General features: G+C 44.0%; 1 protein-coding gene across 1 annotated transcript in view; it reads right to left on the bottom strand.

Annotated features, from left to right (window-relative positions):
• NAB1 (NGFI-A binding protein 1) overlaps nucleotides 1–22,374 on the bottom strand; it is a 153,359-nt gene that overhangs the window by 111,130 nt on the left and 19,855 nt on the right. The window contains exon 2 of the mRNA XM_078680393.1: nucleotides 110–948. Coding sequence (XP_078536519.1) covers nucleotides 110–928 — 819 coding nt within the window. The 5' untranslated portion in view covers nucleotides 929–948. The remainder of the gene's footprint in view (nucleotides 1–109; nucleotides 949–22,374) is intronic.

The raw sequence follows: 22,374 nt of genomic DNA, 5'->3' as shown, positions 1-22,374 counted from the left end.
TATTCTTGACACCATATTTTGTCCCACAATATTTGTGTTTCCGATGTTCTGTCTAAACACCTGAAATAGCGGAAAAAGAAAGAAAAGTCCCATTCATCTGCCCTTTTACCTCATGAAGAGTAAGGTGTTTTCCATCCTTTCTCTTGGAGTCAAACCGTCCATATATTGCACTGTATTTCCGGATCTCCTCTTCCTTGCGAGGGTCGTCCTCGCTCATTTCAAAGATATGACCAATCATTTTTGCCAGTTTCTTGTTGGTCTTTAGTAGTTCCTTGACCTCGTTCATGTCACTTTTTGGCAAGGTGGGAGCCAAGCGTTCCACGCACTCTGAAACTGAAAGGGCAGCTGCGGCATCCAGGGCTTCATTGTTTTCTTTGGGCGAAGCAGGGGATCCTAGGTCGGCTGGCGAGAGGCTGTGCTCGCTCTCTGTTGTGTGGTGCCCTTGCCAAGGTCTCCCCTCGCTGCCACTCTGCAGAGGGGAGTTACCCACCCCATCAGATTTCCCTGAACCCACACTTTGCACACAAGTTGTGGCGGCACACTTCGGCATCTTTAAATGAGGTTCCCTGGAACTGCTGTTCCTTTCATAGCTACTACATGGTATTCCCAACAAAGAAGGGGAGGTCTCTGGCAGTTTATATATTGGGATGCTGCTGACAGGTAGGGAGGTGAGAGGCTGGTTGAAGAGACCGGGATTCGTAACCCAGTCCCTCAAAGCCTTCTGCAATCTGCGGACGTGCAGAGGCTTGCTGGCCATGCCCACAAGTGCCATTATCTCCAAGAATTCCTCTTCTCCTGCTTCACAAAGCTGTTGGACGTCATCACCTCCTTGTTGAATGAAGGCTTCAAAGTAGGACAGGAGATTGGCTCGCTGTAGTATTCGGTAGAGCTGCAACTCGCCTAGGGTTCTAGGCAGAGAAGATGCCATTGCAGACCTCCAGATGCAAACTGCAAAAACAGAAGTAGAAGATTAAACCATGTAATCAATGTGACGGACAACATCAGTCATCTTCCAAACCAGTAAATACAATAGTCTACTCTACACCCACTGTTCTCCGAGCACCCACGTGTGCGTGCCATTTCTTAGTTCCAGGACATGTAACCTTTAGAACTGCTGCTGGTCAAAACAACAAATTCATTACAAGTAGAGTGCCAGATATAACCACTCACCGGGATGTTTTAGAGTTTAACACTTTTTCTAAACTGTTCCTGTTTTTATTTTTGTTAAAAAAAAATCCAAGTAGAGAAGAAATCGCATGATTAATTTAGCTCCCTATCTACTAACATGAATGGCGCGAATGAGAAGAAAAGTGGGTACAGATTTCCACGTACTTAGGTCAAAAGTGCAAAACAGTGTAACAGACAGCAAATTAAAGAACAATAAGAGCATACATACAGCGTATAGTGATCGCCCTACACGCTAGCTTTATTTAACAAACTGGATCTCAACTTGTTTCATAGACAGTAGATGTCTTTCGCTTGTTCTGGTGTGGGTGTTTCCTGTAAAAAATCTAACAACTACATGCATATTTGTTCTTTCTTGTAGCAAAATTGCTACATGTCTCTTCCGGCTTTTGGTCTCAGCGTGGTAGGTGTACTGGCGCTCGTCCCGTGTGGACAGGACACAACGATACTGGTGTCGGGAGCCAAAATACCGAACGGAGTGAGTTTTGCCCTATAGTTAGGTTACCACTAGGATTGGCGGGACTTAACGCTCGCATCCATGAAGTGTGGTCGGTAGGAGTTTCTTCACCCACCACCATGTGTAGATAGTGCATACACAAGGTCCTGATGAAATGCCATGGATCAGTATTGACCACAGTGCATGAAACATGTCGACCATACCATGAGAGTTGAGCCGAGTTCCACTGAACCATAGAGCCAGAGAGCGGCCACTCTGTTTTCTCTTAGGAAGGTGGATAACCACCCTAATAAATGTTTATTTGGAATATCCAACCTTTTTTAACGTCACCCACCCTCACCACATCTACACTACTTTTAGAGCCCTCATATCCACAGCACCATACATCAAGGAAAAAAAGATCTCTGCTACAGATCCCCTTCATGGATGCCAGTCGGGTATTGCAGCGTCGACCCGACGAGGAGCAAGTCCATATGATGAAGCATGACACCTAGCTTGCTGGGTGTGTGAGGACTCTAGTTCCGACAAGGATGAATCCCCTCCTTCTGCCTCCGTAACACGTTGCCCGCCCTGGGGAACGGCATACTCTTCGTGTAATGTATAAAATTGCTACATGGACATGGGTTTTTACTATTTTATTTGTTACACCACATGTGCATTCCAATCATGGTTCTTAACCTTTTGTCTTCTGTGGACCCCAATGGAATCCCTAATGGATGCCAGGGACCCTGTGTAAGCAATCTACATAATTTGAACCGCAAAACAATAGACAAAATTAACAGAAACCAGTATACGTCAAATAGACAAATTATTAAATATCTTACTAATTTACAAACTAAATACATACAAAAATCGAAATTTAAATGAGAAAGTTGGAACTTTTTAGAGTGTGATTTTATATCTAAAAGACAAATCAATCTAATAGACTTCAGCATACTCCTTTGTCTTTTTTGCTTCTAGTGCACGCTCTCTTTTTGTCTGTGTATACCAATGCGTCCATTGAGGCCACCAATCATCCAGACTAGATTCTGTATGCTGTTCCTGCACTGCTCTTATGAATCAAGCTAAGGATGCCAACTTAGTTTTTCAGCCTGCAATTTCAAATTCCTTCACATTTAGAAAGTGTTAACATTTTTAATTTAGATTTTTCCTGTACATATACTTTGTTAACCTGCTAATATTATTTATTTTTCTGAACAGTGGTGGATCCCCTGAGTAGGCGTCCCAAACTCCAGGTTAAGAACCAGTGGCCTAAAAGAAATATAAAGTAACGGTTGAATTTTAATAACAGTATAACTTAAATAACACAATAAGTAGCATTTATATAAAACTATGTGCCCACTACCCCATGAATAACTGTAAAAGTATGGCAAGCTTTGTTCTATATGAGTATTTCTAAGCTGATGTGTCAGCATTTGTACTTCGCTTGATCGAGGAATATGGATTTACATTTACAAAGCGTTCCCTCCTTTCACCTCTAGTAAAAGAAAATGGCAAACTTAGTTTTTCTGTCTGTCAAAGTATCTTAAGTAGAATTTCATTCCTTTGGGGGGGTATCAGGTAGTTTTACAGCTGAAAAAACTAGCATGCTTTGATCCCATACCTACACAGAACTTGGATTTTTCTCTTCGTACAAACAGCTATTTGGACCAGCAGAAAGGGAGGAAAGGAGAAAGCAAGCCATCAGGAATACAACTCTCTTATGACTTCTTGTTGTCCTGGACGTCCTAGACGTCTGTCTGAGAAACTTTGAAGGAACCCTTCCCAGAAAAAGGAAAATAATGTCCAATCAGTGTGAATGATCCATCCAACATGATTCAAGCGTTATGTTTTTAAGTGGGGCAATGATCTAGGGAGGATTCTCTTGATCCTACGTCCACTCCAAAAAGACTTGGACGGACTCAGTTTTGTTATGGTACAAGACGATTACTCCCAAGAAAATTGTAACATAGATGTCTGCTCCTCAGAGTAGACAGCAGCCATAACACTACCATCAATATTTTGTTTGCACTTCACTTTGTCTGAGCTGTACTGATAGTGAAGACGTGTTGATCGGTCCTTTCCATCCCTAGGAGTGCTAGTGTTTTCTGAATTGACAAAGATGACTCAGTTACCCTTAGAAAGTGGGGTAAAAGTAATAAACAGGCTGCAACACTATCCTATTCTGTGGCAACCCTGAAAAAGACACTGGATCCTCATCTGACAAGAAAAAGGAAATAGCACCAGAGATTCTTCTATTAGTGACTTTGGTTGTCATGGTTGAATTAACTGGTGGGAATAGAAAGGATATGGCTGACCTCTGTTTAGCAGCTCTAAATGTACTAGTTGCACTGCTCAAAAAAAATAGGATAGTTTGTGAAAATATAGATATGCCAGTTATGCCATCTTCGTGGGAAAAAAGACTACATTCCGCAGCCTTCAAAATTAAACTGCTCTTAATTGGCCTTTTGTGTAAGTGGAGCAAGCATCACATTACTCATTGACTAACCACCCGCAAGATAACTTTTTAGAAATCTTAAACATATAAAGTTACCAATTTTTCATCGCCATGATTGCTATCCAGAGTGGAATTTCTGCGTAACCACTCATGTTGTTATTTTACTGTTTACAGAAAAAGTTCAGTAAATTCGGCTGTTTATCCATGCCCATATTATGACCACTATTTGGAAACCGAACCTCTGCTGGACTAGGAAAGTTAACTCGGGGAATGCTGCCTCGTTTAAGAAAAGGGAACCCATCACACCACCATTCACAATGGAAAAAGTTTACGATGTTTTTTCCACAGGTTTCAAAGGTGGTAATATGATGTCCTCAAAAGAGAGTATTTCTCTGTATTACTATAGCAAGACAGTGATGCACGTTACAAACACTTAGCAGCACGTCCGAAATGAAGGTCATGCAAATCGGCAATGCGCAGGCGTGAAGACGCAAGAGCAAGCAATAGCTCGATCACGTAATGAATAACACAGAGTACCTCAAAACGACGAATCTATAGATTTAGAGGCATCGGCAGCACGGCATAAACCAAGGGCAGGAGGCACAGGAAACGTGAGCAACAGCACCATCACACGAAGCGGAAGCACGGGCATACGAGGCTGGAACAGGACATCAAGATCAAGACGGCACATCAACGCCACGAACGTCGATGGGGAGGCTGGAGGCTGGAGTATCGTCGCCAATGAAAAGAAGTTGATTTCCACACAGGTATGTGAAGAGAGAGTACTTTATTCATCCAGTCACAGCGACTCCCCGGCAGCAACTACCGATGTGAGAACACTCCACACAATATGTTCCACGCAGGGAACGTTCAAGCACCAAGGTTCGCAGATCTTAAAAACCAGATCCCAAAACCTTCCTACCACACAATGACTTCAAGCAAGCAGTACAGGCTCTGGTTATACCCAGAGTGGAATACGGATGTGTCTCTCTCTGCAGCCTACCCAAAGCATCAACTGCACCACAAAGAGCTTCAATCAACGCAGCAGCAAGACTCATAACTGGGTCTAAACGTAGCTCCCACATCTCCCCGGACCTACAATCTCTGAACTGGTTACCCCAGGAGGCAAGAATTCAGCTGAAAATTGCGTGCATGATGCACAGAGCCATGCATCGCAAGACACCCAGCTACTTGGCACAGAAACTGACGATCTCGAATGGGATCAGATCCTCAAGAAATGCACAAAAATGACTACTGAAACCACAAAAATTCAATAAGAAAAAAACTTAGAACAGATCTTTCTCTGGGATGGCGCCCAGAATTTGGAATGCCTTACCCCCAGAAACCAGACTTAACCCGTCCACTACCTCTTTTAAAAAGGAAGTAAAATCCATCCTCATGGCCAAATTCACATAAGTATGGTCTATTGAAACCCTGTGACGAGATGCACACGCACTCCCAACCACAAGACAGACTTGATGTTGCATCTTACTATGCTGTTTTTACAATATGCTTGGTAGATATGTTTGGATTTGCTCTTATGCACGGTATAAGTAACATTTACTAATTGTTTAGCGCTCTGATATCCGCCAGGATCTTGTTCGCGCTCTATAAAACTTTCAAAATAAATGAATAAATAAATAAAATGTGGAACCATGGAGAATATAAATTCTCATTGTTTTGATATTCCAAAATCACTCAGAAAATGTCAACTTCACATCCATTAGGGCAACTCAGTTTTACAGAACAGCAATATCACCATTTGCCTAGTAAAAGTCAGTTTCTGGATAAAGGAGCGCTGCCTTTGTCTGAATTGGGCTAACCCTGAAATTCAGAGAATGGGATGCAAACTTCACTTTGCCATTGATCTAGCTGAACTACACCAACCCCAACTTAGCTAGTGATTAACCTAGTATGGCTACTTACCCTCAGCAGTAGTAATACATGATGCTGAGAAGGAGCCTCCCACTCAAGGTACCTCATCAAATTAAAGTGACCAAGGCCTCGGTGTTATGAAGACTTGGCTACTGCAACATTGCCTTTAATTGTGCCCTCAAGAAAGAGTTTGGGAGGCCTCAGAGTCTTCGAAATCTAGCAGCCAGACTCAGTTTCAATTTGAAGAAATTGGACCAATTTTGCCAGTATGTGAAGAATTTCACTTGATCCCAGAAGAGCAGCGAAAACAGTTTAAACTTCTCCACACTGTCTACAAAACAAGGGAGTCAAGTCCCCAAATATTTACAGGGCTTTCTCCAGCAGTATACAGCCAACCTGAGATCTAGAAAGTCGAACAGGATTATATAATTCAGATACAAACACAACACATCGATCTGGCGCAGGGTGTTCAGCCTTGGAATGATTTCTGCCCAGAATTCAGGTTCCTTCCCACTTGGCAGGAAACAAATTAAAGCCTGCCTCTTCAATAAGGCTTTTCTAGCCCTCTACAAAACTCACAGGATGCCTCTCATCCCATCCAAGGAAAAAGTCCCTGAAAATGTTAAAGTGTCGCAGAGGAGCTCTGTGAAGGGAGTAAAAAAACAGAGTAATAAACAAGTGACCTGGGCCCGTCAGACTTTGCTCATCCTGTGCGGATGTAGGGATACACATGAAAAACACCTACAGTCAGTGCTTTAAATGGGCCGGTACTCACCGTTACTGAGTTTTTCCAAGTTGAGTACCGGTATTCAGGGTTAGATTGAGGAGTTGGGCACTAGACTGGTGCGTGCCCTTTTTTTTGGCAGCATGTTCGCCATTTGCCGTGACCGTCTTTCTATATCGCAAGCTGCCTATTGGATGCCTCTCGCAGGGAGAAGAGGGCCTCTGCTCCGTTTCTACCCAAATGGAAGCTCTTATTGTCCTCATCCCCCCAACCCCCTGTCAGGCGTCGATGCTGGGTCGTGTTGTTAATTGTGGGTCATTGGCGAGGGCCAGTGCCTGCATGTGGCAGTGGAAGAGCCCAGGTAAAAAGGGCCATTTTCACCCCTTGGCCCCCCACACTGAGTGTGACTGTCTTTCGCCTGACTCACTTGGCCCTTCAAATGTTATGTTATGTTATGTTATTTTTATTTGTACCGCGCACAGCTGCCCCAGCAAAGGGGCGTCCTGGCGCTTTGAAAAGGTAAACACAACACAGCATTAAAAGCAAGCAGAGGGAGAAGAAACACCTCAAAGGGGCTAGACAAATAGAAAGGTCTTGATGGCCCGTCTGAACTGAAGGAGCTCATCGATGGCCCGGATTTGCGGATCCACCCCCGCCCGCCTGCTGGGACATTGAGTCTATGATGGGCGGGGATGAGGTGGTGAAGACGGCCTAAGCTGCCACATTGGTGGCGAGATGAGGTGGGAGGAGGTCAACTGAACTTCCCATTGGAGGCCAGTATTGTTGTTTATCTGCCCTCTACCCTGCTGGAATTTCCACGTGCTCAGGACCCAGCAGAGTTAACTGTCTTCTAATGCAAGCTTCACGTCCTTGGGGCCTTCGGCCAATGGGAGAGAAGGGAGAATGGTGGTGGGTGAGTGAAGGTGAAGAGTGAGGGGGAAGGAGCAGAGAGTTTAAAGTAGGAAAAGATAGAAAGGCAGAAGGGGTAAGCGCAGATAGAGATAGGGAAAAGATCCAGACGGCTTTGAAAAGCAGAAGAGAGGTGCAGAGAGGGCAGATTAGAAATAGAAAGAGTGATGAGAGAGAGTGATTGGAAACAATTGGGGTAACGAGGGTGGGACAGAATTAGCTACAAACGGGAGAGCAGTGAGTGCGGGAGGGATCTCGTGCTTAGAGATGTGAAGACAGATAGTGTATGTTTGTCTGTGAGAGACAAACAAAACAAGATAGGAAGAGAATCAGCAGGTATTGGAAAATAAATGTGTGGAATGCTTTGTTGTGCGCACTCCTGAATAAATAATACTTACACCAAATGCAAGAAAGTAGGAAGATTATAATGATTATGATATGAAGAAGCTGCAATTATAACAGAAAAAAGAAACATGAACATGTGTTGTTTGGACTTCATTTTGTTTAACAAGTACATTTTGTTTATACGGATACTTATCTCACATGTTTTGTTCTGCCCTGCAATCAGTGTAAGTGCCAGAGTCTCTCCAATCCTAGAAATCGATTATTAGCTTGAAAGTGCTAATAGTGCTGTCGATGGCTTGGATCATTCAGGGTTTTAACTGTTAATCTGGGCAAATCAAAAGTTTGAGACTCCTATCCAGGGCAATGCAAGGTCAAAATGAAAACTCAATAGAAGTGTTTTGTGTCATCTTGTCTCACTCGCCTCTAGCCCCGCCCACTAGCCACACCCCTAGCTGAATTTAATGACTACCTGCACTTATTTTTTCCCATTTAAAGTGCTGCCTAGAGTCAATATCCAAAACAGCACTACAAAGTGAGAACCAGCCAAAAGTCAGCGCAATAAATATAATAAATAAAAAATAAATAAAAAAAGTAAGAGCGATCCCGCTTAAGCGTAGCGACTCGTGTAAGGATAAGAACACCACTCTGATCATCATGTACAAAACCAAAACACTACCCGCACAGGCCGCACTTAAATGCAATCCTCTTTCAAATACTCGTTACTATACACCATGCTACCCACTTCGTGGCCTTGCCATGAGTAAAAAGCACCATACATATGACACTACGAAGGCATGTTAGCGTAAATGTTCACTAGTGAAGTTTCATTTCTAAAGCTTACTTTTAAAAAGCGACACTTCAGTTGTCAAAAACAATAAAACAAAATCCTAATTAAAAATGCTCTGACAATACCATCTTGCACACAATTCGAACACTGATCTTGGCCAGATGCGCCATGCTTAGTTTTGCATTTCGTTCGGTCCTGCTCCATTCAGCCTCTGTAGCCGGAAGCGACAGCTACAAATGTGGGGCAGTTGTGCTGTGCTGGAGGAGTCATAGCCACATATGCCAGCTAATAAAAACAGAACTGCAACTGACGCACGCAGATTGTGTGGGCGTGGAGGGAAAGCTGTGCTGCGTAGGGGAAAGGGTAGATGCCTTTGCTCAAATCGATCTATTAGTAGCAACCATACAGTACCAAACAAGAAAGCTGCATCATGAAATAGCAAACCCGGAGCCAATCTAAGTCCATGCATGCCTCCGAGCTGTAGGGAGCGGAAGCCTGCGCAGAGAATGAGCTGTACTTTTTTTCCCAATGGGAAATATATTCAAAAGCAGAATGACATAAAATTATATTGTCAACTATTTTGTTTTTTTCAGTTCATATCAAGTTAGAGCAATAGTCAATTTAAATGAGAATCTTTTACAAAATCGATGGACGTTCCATTATAGGGGGTTTCTCCTCCGCTAGGAGCGTCGCCTCGCTGCTCTAGGTGCTCTAGGTAAGCAGTTGAAAAAGAAAAGGATAATAACAGACATTATTATCACTTTATTTATCCGTGGCTCGGCTGGTTAGAGGCGGGTCTGGCTCTAACAGGAACAGGGGAGAAGTGGTAAGGACGGCCAAACAGTCATGCGTACTTTGCATGTTCTTCACCCAGGCTTTAGTACAGTCTGGGTGAAGAACATGCCCAGGCCCCCATTCCCTCTCTGAGCGCCAAACCACTGCATTCAGACCAATCACGATGCTGCAATCAGCAGTGTCGTGATTGGCTAGGGGAGTCTGGAAGCCTGGTTGCTTCCTGGTTCCTGTCCCTGGAAGCGGACGAAGAAGATCAAGAGATGGCAACCGGCCTGCAAGTAAGTGCTTTTTAAAAACAAATATTTTCTTTTGTTCACCCTCCCCACCCAGACATCGCCCGCCCACCCCACCACCACAGTTAAGTTGTGGCCACTACTGCGTTTACTGATTCTTAAAATGGGTTTACAAATGGACACTGAATCATAATTTGGAATGTGCATGTTAGGGTGTCCCTTGCAAACTGAGATCCTTGCAAATGGCAAACGGTCCTTTTTGGACCCCTTCTCATTTGTGAATTGGGGTGGCAGCTTCAGAGGGAGTAGGCAGTAGTACAATTGATCACGGTCAACTCTTATTGAAGTCCCCACCCCCAACCCCAAAAAATAAGTTTAATTTTGAAAAAAGCAGTCACATGAACGACCGTCTGCTGACCCTTGACAACCTTTAAGTCTGTGATTGTAGACATTCATAATGGGATGAAAATTACGACCTGCCTAATTAATATTTATTAGACTGGTCAGTGTGCGACTGACTTTAACCGCTTCAGCGCGGCGCAGATTCCTGTGCTGAACGTTCCATTGGGCTTATGGAACCATGACGGAACGGTTCCGTCATGAGCACAGCTCAACCGACGCTCATGACGGAACCGTTCCGTCATGAGCATGGAAGGGGATAATTCAATATTTTGTGAAACAACCTATTGGTATACGGCAGAAGGCAAAAAATATACTAGTTTTGAGGAAGCCGGGTGTATTGTAAAGTGTGGTTGTACAACGTCACAGTATAATACACTTACAGCCCGTTTAGAACCAATAGGTTCATTTGATAAACCCTCCAGTTCAACCCTGGGTACCTGTGGCTCTGAGCAGCAAGACTTACACAAAGGAAAAAGTGTAAAGCATTTAAACATTACAATTGAAGAAGTAATAAACAAGACACTCAAGGAGTCCGACACCAATTTATAAAAATAGTTTTTTTAAATGTATTTTTAGACAGCACAATAAAAAAGATCCACTGAAGGATTCCAGAGATATAACATCCTTAAGGTATAGTAAATCAAATAGTTTCACTCAAACGTGAACAAGCACTGGCAATTTCAACAAATTTTACAATTAGACATTTTTCTAAAAAGTTGGGCTAGTTGTATCGCGATCATTTAGAGTTACTTTAGGTGACCACATTTAGTAGAATGCAAGTCAGGAGGACCAGCAAGGTACTCAGAAACAGTTACATTAACAGGGAAAGCAGTCCTCAGTCAGTTCCAGGCCCTTTTACCTATGCAGTGGTTTTCTATGGAAGTGGTACTGATGCAAGGGATACAGAATGCTGAAGATGGTCAAGGACGATGTGGATGCAATGCGGTTGAGGGGATCTTCCAGCTGCTGCTCCTAAGTCCACAAAAGGGGTGAAGCTGTTCTAGTCACAGTGCAGATGTACCTCAAAGTCCTGGTAGAAGTCCAGCCACCACTGGGCAACCAGTCGTCCAGTATCGCGGTCCCAGCCAAATACATCCTTTCGTGATAACTCATCTTCTGGGTGACCAAACGGAACTAGGATGACTCTCCCTGGCCCAACCAACTTGGGTGCTACTTTGAGCGTCAGGTCCTGGTCTCTCGTGCTGCATGGAAGCGGTTGGCGGCCATGTGAAGATTATGGGTTACCAAATTACCCCAGCAGACTTCTAAGCTGTTGTATCCTTCTGCTGCGAGCAGGAGGCCAGCCAACTGACCCTTAAAGTATCTTTGCTTCTGCTGGGCTCCGGGCACGACTTCTCCTTAAGCAGGACACAGCAGGCACAGTCCCTCTTCTTCACTAGCCACCAGGTTCAGCAGGTGCAGTATATGCCAGTGCAGCCTCTCTTTGCCGGTTTCATGGTGCAACAGGGTAGTCGTTCTTCGGTCCTTCTTTCAATCCAGCCAAGATGCGATTAGTAGCCAATGAACTACCAGGCTCCTTCCCTCCTGATGACCACTTCCTTGGAAGAGTGCCATTTGGCTATCCCAGGAAGCACCTTTCTGCCCACTCCCAACATGGCAGACCGCCTCAGGGCGACCTGAGCTACCTTGCCCAACACAGAGGTTTGGCTACCAAAAGAGTTACACATCCCTGAGAAACCAGTTTGGCAACTGATTTTCCCTCGTGTCCCTTGTGCCTGCCTGTCTGCCTAGAAGATGGAGCAGCCCCCCTCCCAAGTGTTGCCCACTTGCTCTTCAAAGGGGGCTTCTCCTTCAAAGCTTATATTTTGGGCCAACACCCTCGTGGCTTTCTGCAGGAGAGAGGCTTTGCTCTCCTCTTACCGGCTTGTATGGTCGCCTTCATCAGAGTCGTTAGCACGTCTCCCCAGAAGGGCGGAAAGCTTTTTCGAGGACAGGGTCCTTGTGCAACTATGAAGGACACAGGAGACTAAAGGCAACAAAGTGGTAACTTTGTAAAAGTTGCATACTGCCACTTTTAACATTCATTTTGATTTGAAAATCAGATCTGGCTTAAGTAACGAGTTGTTTGATACCTTGGAGAATCAACTTTACTTGCATTTTGCAGGAGTTTGCACAGCTGAGGGGTCAGCCTGTAACCCTGTTCTTGCCAAGGTGGCGACCAAGTCTTTCCGCAGTAAAAATGACAGACAGTTTTACGCTTATACTGCCAGAACATGTCAAATACATGTTTTGTCCATGAAATATGTTGCACCCTGCCTTTGGTTCTCGGTAGGCCTGCAACAGGTGTAGCTTATACTGTTATTGCAGAGGGAGGCTTGGCTTTGCCATTACTTTACATGGCAAAGTTAGATTAGCAGTTTAACAAGCATTTGCAATCCATTAGGTCTCGCATTTGCGAGATTTTGTGCTATTAGCATTGTAAATGACAATGCCTTTTATTTATATCTTTAAAAAACATACAATAATAAAAGGCATTATCATTTACATTACCAATAGGTCAGATTTTCGCAAATGCGAGACCTATGGCATTGCACATGCTTGTTAATGAGATGCACGCATTAAAATTCGGCGCAGCATCGCAATTAGTGTGGGCATAAACAAGTTGCCCAAAGCCTGGAAGCCTTCTGCTGCCTGCGAACAGCTCGCATGAGATAGCATGAAACAACCAGTAAAATGTACATGCTGTGAAAATTCAGCTCAAAACTACGACTAAACACTAAGTTGAGTACCCAAAGCCGAGCGCCGAAATACCTTCACAAAAACAGATGTGGATGAAGTCATTAAGGTATATTTGCTGATGACTATATACAATTGTAGCAGGAGAAATAAACACGTCCATAAAGGCGTTTGCCTTGCAAGGACACATAGACTGCCTGGGAGCTGTTACTCGTGGTTGAACTGAAATGCTAGCTTACACTTTTAAAGGTGCTTATAGAATTAAGCCTGTCAGAGGAGCATCAACAAATCGTACATTTATTTGCAGTTTTGTATGCCACATCCCAGCCTGCTATAGTGTGTGAGAGACGGCTTGGGTGGAGGAGGGGGGATTTGGCATGGCTTTAGGTTACTCAAGATTTATGTACAGTAGTGCGAGTAAACATGTTCAAACAAGAGCAAATGCACACACGCTTAAATAATTAAAGGGACGCGCGAACACATTGAAAGGGCCAATGTGCCTGCAATGATTTTCAAAGTATTCAAGGGAAGATAGAAATCAAATGCCTTGAAACCACACTATAGGGATGGTCCTGGTACTTTAGGTATCTTAAGTAAAAGCGCTATCGAGTAAAACGCGTTCGGTTTTGGACTCCAGAAAAGGCAAGCAACAAAAGCCATGTGGGCCTTCATGGGGGTGAACAGTGAAACTAACCGGCAGAAGAGTGCTGTCCCCAACTCGTGTCACATGTAAACCATTAGCCGACAGCCACCGGAAAGCCTCCCATACCCACTAAAGCCCGCAACTGAAGAGGAATAAGTTCCCTCCAACACATGGCTCCATTGCACGATGCACATGCTTCTACCGAAGTGGTCCTCCATGTGTGTAGTGCACCGCTAGCCCCATGCCGATCAAGCCACGCTGCCAGCATGACCCGCACATACAGCTAATTCTTTGTCCAGGCTTACTCAGTACATCAGGGAGAGGCGGACCATCCAAACACAAGGGGCCAAATGGGCGGTCTAGCACTATCGAACACAGTCGTAAAGAGCAGAAGTGGTGGAGCCTCGGAGGGAGTGGACCACCCCGGCACACCCACCTCCAAATAAATCCAACGTCCTTTCATCCGGTGTAAGTAGCAGTGTCCAAACTGTATTCCTCTAATGGTATTTGTAGCACTCACAAAATAAAGGGAGTCACAAGCGCTCCCAGAGCTGACGCGACTCCAGCCAATCAATATGTAAAAGGTTTAAGCGCAGCGCCTGAGGGCGGGACGGGGATGAGGAGCTGTCAACCAAAGTGCCATTTTTAATTGTGTGCGCCCATGTTGTGTAAATGTAAACGCGAGCGCCGTGTTAAAGATAAAGCACGGTATGTGTGTATATCAAATTTCCACCATTGTGCCAAAAGTAAAAGTGCGCATTTCCACAGGAAATGAACACAAAAAGCCCTCGCCATTGACGCGAGTGATGTTTGAGGGGCGGGACAGTGAAGAAATAAAAGAGTTCTTAAACACAAAAGATGAAGAAGGGAAGTCCACGAAAGCAGACGAATTCTGTAGTTTGGAATTGCTGCTTCCGGAATAAACGGAAGTGACGCATTGATTTTACAGTCAATAAAAAGCCAGCTAATAAAAGCAATGCCAGAGTTTACTAATGGTAAGCGGCAACAGTAATAACCCGGCAATAGGCGGAGTTACACATAACTTACTGATTACTTGAAGCCTCGGCAGCTGCACTGCCTATGCGAGACCTAAAAACTGCTCTTCCAGTCTGCAATGGCGGACTGGGAGACTCCGTGCTCAGTTACACCAACAGTGCTGCAATCCCTCCTCTGATGCATTTTCTTTCATAGCATGGAAAGAAACATGAGCATTGTCATACAAAAATAGATTATTTTGGGGCGACTAAAACTTAATTGACATAACATTCTGATTGAGTGTTAAATACATTTTGTTTCATTAACAGGTATTGAAAATTAGATTGTTTGGCAACCCCAGTGTCTCTGGTTTGTACTCGATTTTTTTGATTTTTGATTTTGCTTTAAATTCTCTAGGGAAACTGAGGATATTGGGCCTACCAAAACCCACTACTCTTGAGCATTGCAAGGGATGTCAAAAATCCTTCTTCGCTTTGTCACAACTGAAAGTTTGCCAAGTTGGGTGGGAGGGGCCAGACTTTATTCACTCTACCATTGGAGGGCAAGGATGGGCACAAGAACCCTCCCAGCTAAGGCACACCCTCTGCCACCCTTGAGTATGGCACATTATTCTTCGTCAAATTAATTGGGTCATATATGCAATTATTGCAATGCCAACATATGTTCCTAAATCTGATTATTCACTGTATGCATTGAATACAACAAATCAGACTTGTGGGTCAACTTAAAGCTCTATTAGCTTCCGATTCTTTGCCAGGAGGTTCATTACGACTGCTAGTGACCACTGATTCTTGTTTCATTCAAGTGGTCTGTTTGGGTCAGTCTGACATTTAGTTCAATTGAGACCACTAGGCTAGGTCGTTTGGTGCTTTCTAATCTTGGTTCTTTGCCCTGGTCTAGATCTTCTAATTCTGTGGGTGAGGCCGGTAAGCACTGCATTCTACCAGTACCCTTCCTTCTGTGAATAATGTTTTTGGATGCTACCACACCAGTACTTCTTCTCTGAGCCTGACAATGAATATAAGTAAGTTAGCCGTCACGTTTGTATGACTGCTGCAACAATATTATATATTTTTAGTTTTTATAAAATTATGTTTTAGAACTTGTAGGTGGAAACTTATACACTGATTGATACTGGAAGAAGAGTGGGGATATGGCACAGAGGGAACAACTTTCATTTCCTATCCTGCCACTGCAAAATATTGAACCACTCGTGTGAGTGATGGAGGAGCGCACATTGGTGTAAGCATGGTGTACTGACCTTGTAGTAGGCACATCAAGCCTTGAAGGTCAAAAGAAAATATTTGCTTTTGCATTGTTCTAGCAGAGTCTGTCAGGAAAATAAGCCACTGCTTATGCCAATCACTCTACTCAAACAAACACAAGTGAACAATCAGAGAAGACTGTCTTATAAGGCAAATGAGCAAATGCATACTAGAGCCAGAGAGAATGTCTCACAAGCATAAACAGAAAGCTGTTGTTTGAAACCTTTTCGGTGGATGTGACTTTCCACTTTCAATTTCTATCGCTCTGTGTCCCCTTCACCACTAAGGAGAGGTTGAGGGTTATCGACAATGAATTCTTTACGGAAGGCTGCATTAGTGATCAGTCGTCAGCAGGGGGAGAGGGTGAAGCGTATTGTGCGATTGGCTTTGTTAGTGTGTTAGAGTTGTTCGTTGAGTGATTTGTGTGAGCTTTAAGAAAGAAATTAAAACAATCTGTCTTTTTTCATCGATCTCATATAATAGTTTCAAAACGTTCAGTGGACTATGTCAGCTACTTTCTACCAGTGGAAGCGTCTTAGACTGCCTTAAGTCCCACCATTTTACATGCCCACCAACAACGCGTCATACCATGCTCAGCTGTGCCCTATCTGTACACTGTGCACTAGCTCCCTCCATTCACACTCACAAGAACCAACTTCATAGTTTTCTCACAAGTTCTACCCCCACGAATGTCACCCTGCCTAGCAGTGCCTGCTCCTCCCACCATTACCCAGTGCCAGCGTCTTCCAAAGCCAACTCCCCCCAGTACCAGCCAGGAAGTGCTTGCTCCTCACACTGATCACCAACATCGTCTCGCTGTAATCACTGAGGTACTTTACAATGGAGAAGGACACAAGATTTCTTGGGTGACTTGCAGGCTCCTTTACACGGCCCTGGAGCTGCCCGAGGAGAGGTGCTGAGCCGGCAGGTGGTTTCAGCTTCAAACCCAAGACGTGCTACTGTGGACAGAGGGCAGAGGACACAGTCCGGGGCCTTTAGCTGGACACATGAAAGATGTGCCTACTGCACAGCAGCTCGCGGTAGTTCTAGTCAGTGTAAAGCACACGAGCTCGTTTCATTCATTACATTACAATAGTAGTCCTTATCATAGAAGAGGTTAGTTAACTGGTGAGGAGAAGACTGCAGTAGGCGAGGAGAGGGCACAGACAGAGGCGCGGGTGAGGCTTTCACGGTGCGTGAGTAGGGGTGTATTCGTGTATCTTAGAAATGCTGTGAAAAATGGAGCGGTGTGGGCTGTCCGGCCTCATGATGGGAGATGTAAAGGAGGAGAGATTAAAAATAACTAGACTGCGGGGCTTGGAAAAGGGGGACGTTACGTACCATCGTTCATTTTCAAAAAGAAAACAGGGAAGAGAAATTGGCAGTTTTCTGAGGAGAGGTTTTGTTTTTCACATGTTCAGGTTTACAGGTCAGGAACATTGTCGAAAAGGAGGTTGAGAGGAGCCAGCATGGGGTTTAGAATTTTACGTAGGATGAGATATTAGGGTTAGAGGAGGTACACTTATTCATCAAATGTGTAGGTTTTTACAAGAGGAGGGGGGCGGGGGCTACACTAAGAAAAACACAGGGCGAAGCATTAGACTGGAGATACATTTACCTCTGAAGAATTGTCTGCTGAACCAGGACGATTTGCCATCGTCTGAAACTACTTAGATCAGACTAATGCACAAAAGCAGACATTAGGTACTTTGCATATGGTTAATTCCGAGGAGAGTGCGCAAAAGCCAGATCCCACAAGATCACGTACAGAAGGGTTTAGACACCGAGATACGTTTTATAAGGAAAATAGATAGTGTCAGGCCCCTCCAGGTGTCCGCCAGGCAGACAGGGGCGTCTGGGCCTCATGCTAGCTGTGTTTTTTTGCCACTAGTGTCCTGTAGTCCGTCCTGCTATGGCTATGCAAACTGGGCCAAGTACAACCCTATCCACACTTGACTCTCGGGTCAGCAAGAGTGAGCAGTCACAGAGTTCTCAGGGAGGTGTTGTGATAGGCAAGAGTTCAGTATTCGACAGTCAACTAGAGCATCGCAATAAAGTATTGTCAGATTTGGCGCTAATCTTTTATGTAAAATAACTTTCTTTAATCACACAGCATTAATAAACACTACACAGCACAAATAGGAGAATGCAATACAGGGTAAAAATCCTAGTTGTGATTCTAGGTGCTACACCCTTCTGTACCCACTGCCACTAACAGAGTTTCTAAGCATCTGTGATTGCTGGTAGCTAATCAGTGGCACAGCACTGGCTAGGCTCAAGTACAGTCACTTTATCTCTCCCCAAAGGAATATACGCGCTCAAGAACTCATTTCACTTTTCCTTTCATGCAATATTCGTATGGAAAAAGTCTTTAGTGCCTGCAGCAGGCTTCAAGGCGCTTCTCGGGCTCCCATTTGCACAGTTCGTATGCCCTGCAGTTACCTGTTACTGGCAATTCGATTCCTGGCTAGTGCAGGACAGACACAGGCAGTGGTCCTGCTTTTGCACGGTGGATTCGAAGTTGTCAGTGCCGTTGGCGTGGCCTCATAGCAAACGTAAAGACTTCAAGAAATGTTTGTAAATTCCCTGATATGCTCGATGCATTCATCTTGGTCACAGGAAAGGGCCAGGACCTTCCATTACCAGTGACAGGCCTCGGCGTCTGCGCACATGCTAGATTAGTGTGACGCCAGGACCAAAAAAGTAAAAAATCACATTATCAGTATCACATGCAGCCAGGCACTCAGGGTCAGGATATATGTCTGTTTACCATGCAGGCGACATTCCTGTCTCCACAGATAGGCTCTCACGGCTCCTTACTTTCTAATGGCCAAAACAAAATGTATCATAGCAGAAGCAGTGGTAGGACTCATTCTAATTAAAGTATATTTTTATACAATCTATAATACAGAAATCCCTGCAGTCTAAGAATTGTGCCAACACACATAGTTAATGCATACATTTCTATATCATTTGCTGAACTCTATAAAGGTGCATAGGTTAAAGTGTTTTTTTAAGCACAAGGTACTCTCACATAAAACATATGTGGCATGTCAGTGTATAAACGCTCCTAAGTCAGAAAAGATAAAGTTCTTTCAAACTGTCTCAGATTGCCTAACATAATAGCAAGCCAGGTATACTGATGATACTCAGCGGAAATGGTAAGTGCATACTAGAGATTTTTCTTGACCACTTACACCTTATGCTAAATGGAACTCCGTCTGAAAGGGCTGATACAGGCTTAAATGCATGGTTGAGAATTGGACTTGGTAGACATCTGGAGACATATGCACCCCTACTTGAAGGAATTCTCTTATTATTCAGCTGTCTGTGACTTACATGTCGGTCATTACATGACTTACATGTCTGTGACTTACATGACTACCTAGAATATTATGCTCACCTCCACTCTTGACTCAGGTGATACACAAGTAGCATTTGAGGAAAACAATTTCAGATCTCAAAAGCCTTGCTAGAAGGCATGACTTGGGGGAAGTTATTCACGATTGCGATCCAGCATATGCATATTTACATGCTTGAAGACCGAAAAGAGTAATGACACCTGTCACTATTTTAGAGAGAATGAGAAAACACTGTCTCCAATATACATGTAGAACGGGAAGCCTTGAACGTAATAATCAGGAAGACACTATCTGGGAAGCGACTAAGAATGCCCAAAGAAGAAAATACCACACTGCTCTAAAAGGTACAGTTCCTCAACTACAGGGAGTATTTGGCACACACTCACACTAAAGCAAAAACTGCTGGTTATATCTTGGCATGGCTGATTAAGCCCAAGCTAAAAGTCACACCACTCACTCACACCAGGTATTGACTGGGTGTGATGGTGCAAACACTAAATGGCAAGAATGCCTCCTTCCTAGATTAGGATTCTGACCTCCATAGTGAGAAGTACATAGAACCTGATTAAAGGATCAAATCCTACCTCAAGACAGCAACACTATTCCAAATCGTGCAAGTTAGTTACAAATCTGTATAACAATCTATAACAGATAATTATATAAAGGATGTTACGCAGGACATGGTCAGAGGTAAAACACGGAGACCCGATGGCCTCTATTTAGAATTCTATAGCACATTAGTTGAAATACTGATCCGTCAGCATTTGACCTGGGTTGCCTCCCTAAATCCATTAAGGAGGCAGTCATGGTCCCTTTACTGAAAAACTCATTGAGTCCCTTTAGACAAGGCTGATTACCAGCCATTGTCCTTAGTGTATTCCGATTATAAAATCCTCAGCAAGATACTGGCAAAGTGCATATTCACTACTGCCATCCTTGGTACATCGTGATCAAAACAGCTGTGTTGCTAAGCACAATACATTCTTGAATCACCACTGCTTTTTCATAGTACTGAATGAAGACACTCATAACAACACAAATGCAACAGTATTGTCAATCGACCTGGAAAAGGTGTTTGACGCACTCAATTACAGCTATGTGTTGACAGTAATCCGTTCCAGGGTATTTGAAGGTTAGATACTTCGTTTGATCTCTCTCCAATTCCAACAACAGGATTTAGATAGGCGGAATAATACCGTCTTCCTTCGAGGTCACTAAGAGAACAAGACAGGGCCACCAACAGTCCCCTATACTATTTGCTTTGGCAATGAGAAACGACTGCGATGAGAGGGGGTTGCAGCTGGTGGATGGCATACAAGTCATCTCATTGCCTACTGATGAATTACTAATATTTGAAAAGGCTTGTTGACAAAACTTGTCTCCCACGATCAACAACTTCCAAGAGTTCAATCATCAATCAGACATTAAGGTCAATTAGAGCAAAACTTGCACCATACCAAGTTAAACAACCACAGGCGCAGTTCACAAGCATTGGAGGATCTGGGAGAAAAATGGGTGACCGAAATATTTTGCTACCTTCGGATTCAACGTTCTCACTCCTGATTCTGACCTGTTGACAGCTTTGCATTCCCTTTAAGGATGTGTATATTTCTAAAATACTCTACTTATGTCAATGATGGGCAAATTAAATGTGGCCAAAATTGTTGGGCTCCCCGCCTCGTGTACTATTTCACTAACTTTCTTATATGGGTTTTGAGAACGTTTTCAAAGAACTCAGTTCCTTATTGGATCAGATGATTTCAGGCAGTGGCAGACACCGAGCTGATCTAGACCAGCTTAAATGTCCAATAATGGAGGATGACTTACACACTCTGGATTTTTAACACTACTTGGCAGCACAACTGCTACGGTTAGCACACTGGGTTAGGGTTACACACCTCCAAGATACCAAAGTGCCTGGAAATGTATTGGCAGTGGGGGTTGTGACAACTCTACTATATGAGGTGTTGATGCTTCAATCTCGTGAACGAGATTGCTCCAAGCTCTGCTGAAATGATGCATGGTGTTGATCAGACAGACCCATTATGTTTCCCATCTATCCCACTGATGGTCCTTCTGAAGCTCTGAGGTCTATTTAGAACTGTGCAGCTCGAACCCCGAGGAGGACAGGGGTAAAGACATCAGGAGACTGCTATATTTCAGGGGTGATGCAGACGATAGACTAACTGAGAGAAAAGGGCAGACTCTGTTTGTCAATTTCTTCTGTATGGTTTCCTTGTTAATGTCTTTTGCACAAGGTCGGGTACCAGAGAAGAAGAACCCTCAAACCCATCATCTCTTGCAAATTATGCTCACCCTGTGTGACAGCAGAATACAAGTCACAGAGCTCTACGGGACCTGTACTCCATGATGAAGGTCAATCTAGGGAATCTGAGACATAAATGTATCTCAGTGGGAATTTGGATGATGCAAACTGGAAGACAATACAAGGGCTCTAGAAATCAATGTTTCAAGTACATGCAGTTTAACTACATTCATAGGACTTATTTAACTCCTACATGCCGTAATGAGGTGCATGTGCAAATTACATTATCGGCCCCCAGATGTAGTAACATTGATGAAGGCTTCTTTCATTTGGCAAGAGAATGCCCTGGCATAAATGCAGGCAAATAACGGAGGTCCCGGAGGAGATATTAGAATACAAGGATCTATACACATCAACATGCCTCTTGGGACTCTTCACAGGTCCAAAGCCGAAGAAGGTGGGGAACAAATCTCGGTACCTGGCACTGCTGTTGACGAGGAGAGTCATAGCTATGTCTTGCCGCTCCACATTGACCTTGCTGCTGAGTCGCTGGTGAGGACAGGTGAAGGACTGGGCAATGAGCAGAAAAGGTTGACTTACATGGGGTAGAAACTCTGGAGACACCTCATTGCTGGATTGAGGGAAGAGGTGATTTTAACTTTTTAAACTGCGGAGGCGCATGCATAGATTGCAGCAGTGTTCAATACGTGAATAACAAGGTGTCGGTTCTACTGACATTGCACCCAGTGCAGGCTAGCTTGCAGGACTATATAGAATATCGCTACTTGATGTGTGCTTGTGTATTGGTGAAGCTCAAGTTCCAATCCTACATAACTGAGCTGAAACAATCCTGGGGACTAATACCCATCCTACAACTCGCCTTCTCCACAAAGGATTTTATCTTATGACTTTCAATGTGTTCTTTGATCCCCACCTTAGTTTAATCTGCGTTCCTTTGCTTTTTCATGCCGTACAGGGTTATGTGATGTCTACAAT

This window comes from Lissotriton helveticus, chromosome 3_1 (assembly GCF_964261635.1).
Source record: "Lissotriton helveticus chromosome 3_1, aLisHel1.1, whole genome shotgun sequence".
NCBI classification, from domain to species: domain Eukaryota; kingdom Metazoa; phylum Chordata; class Amphibia; order Caudata; family Salamandridae; genus Lissotriton; species Lissotriton helveticus.
The sequence above is the reverse complement of the archived record's forward strand: the minus strand, read 5'-3'. Positions and strand labels throughout refer to the sequence as shown.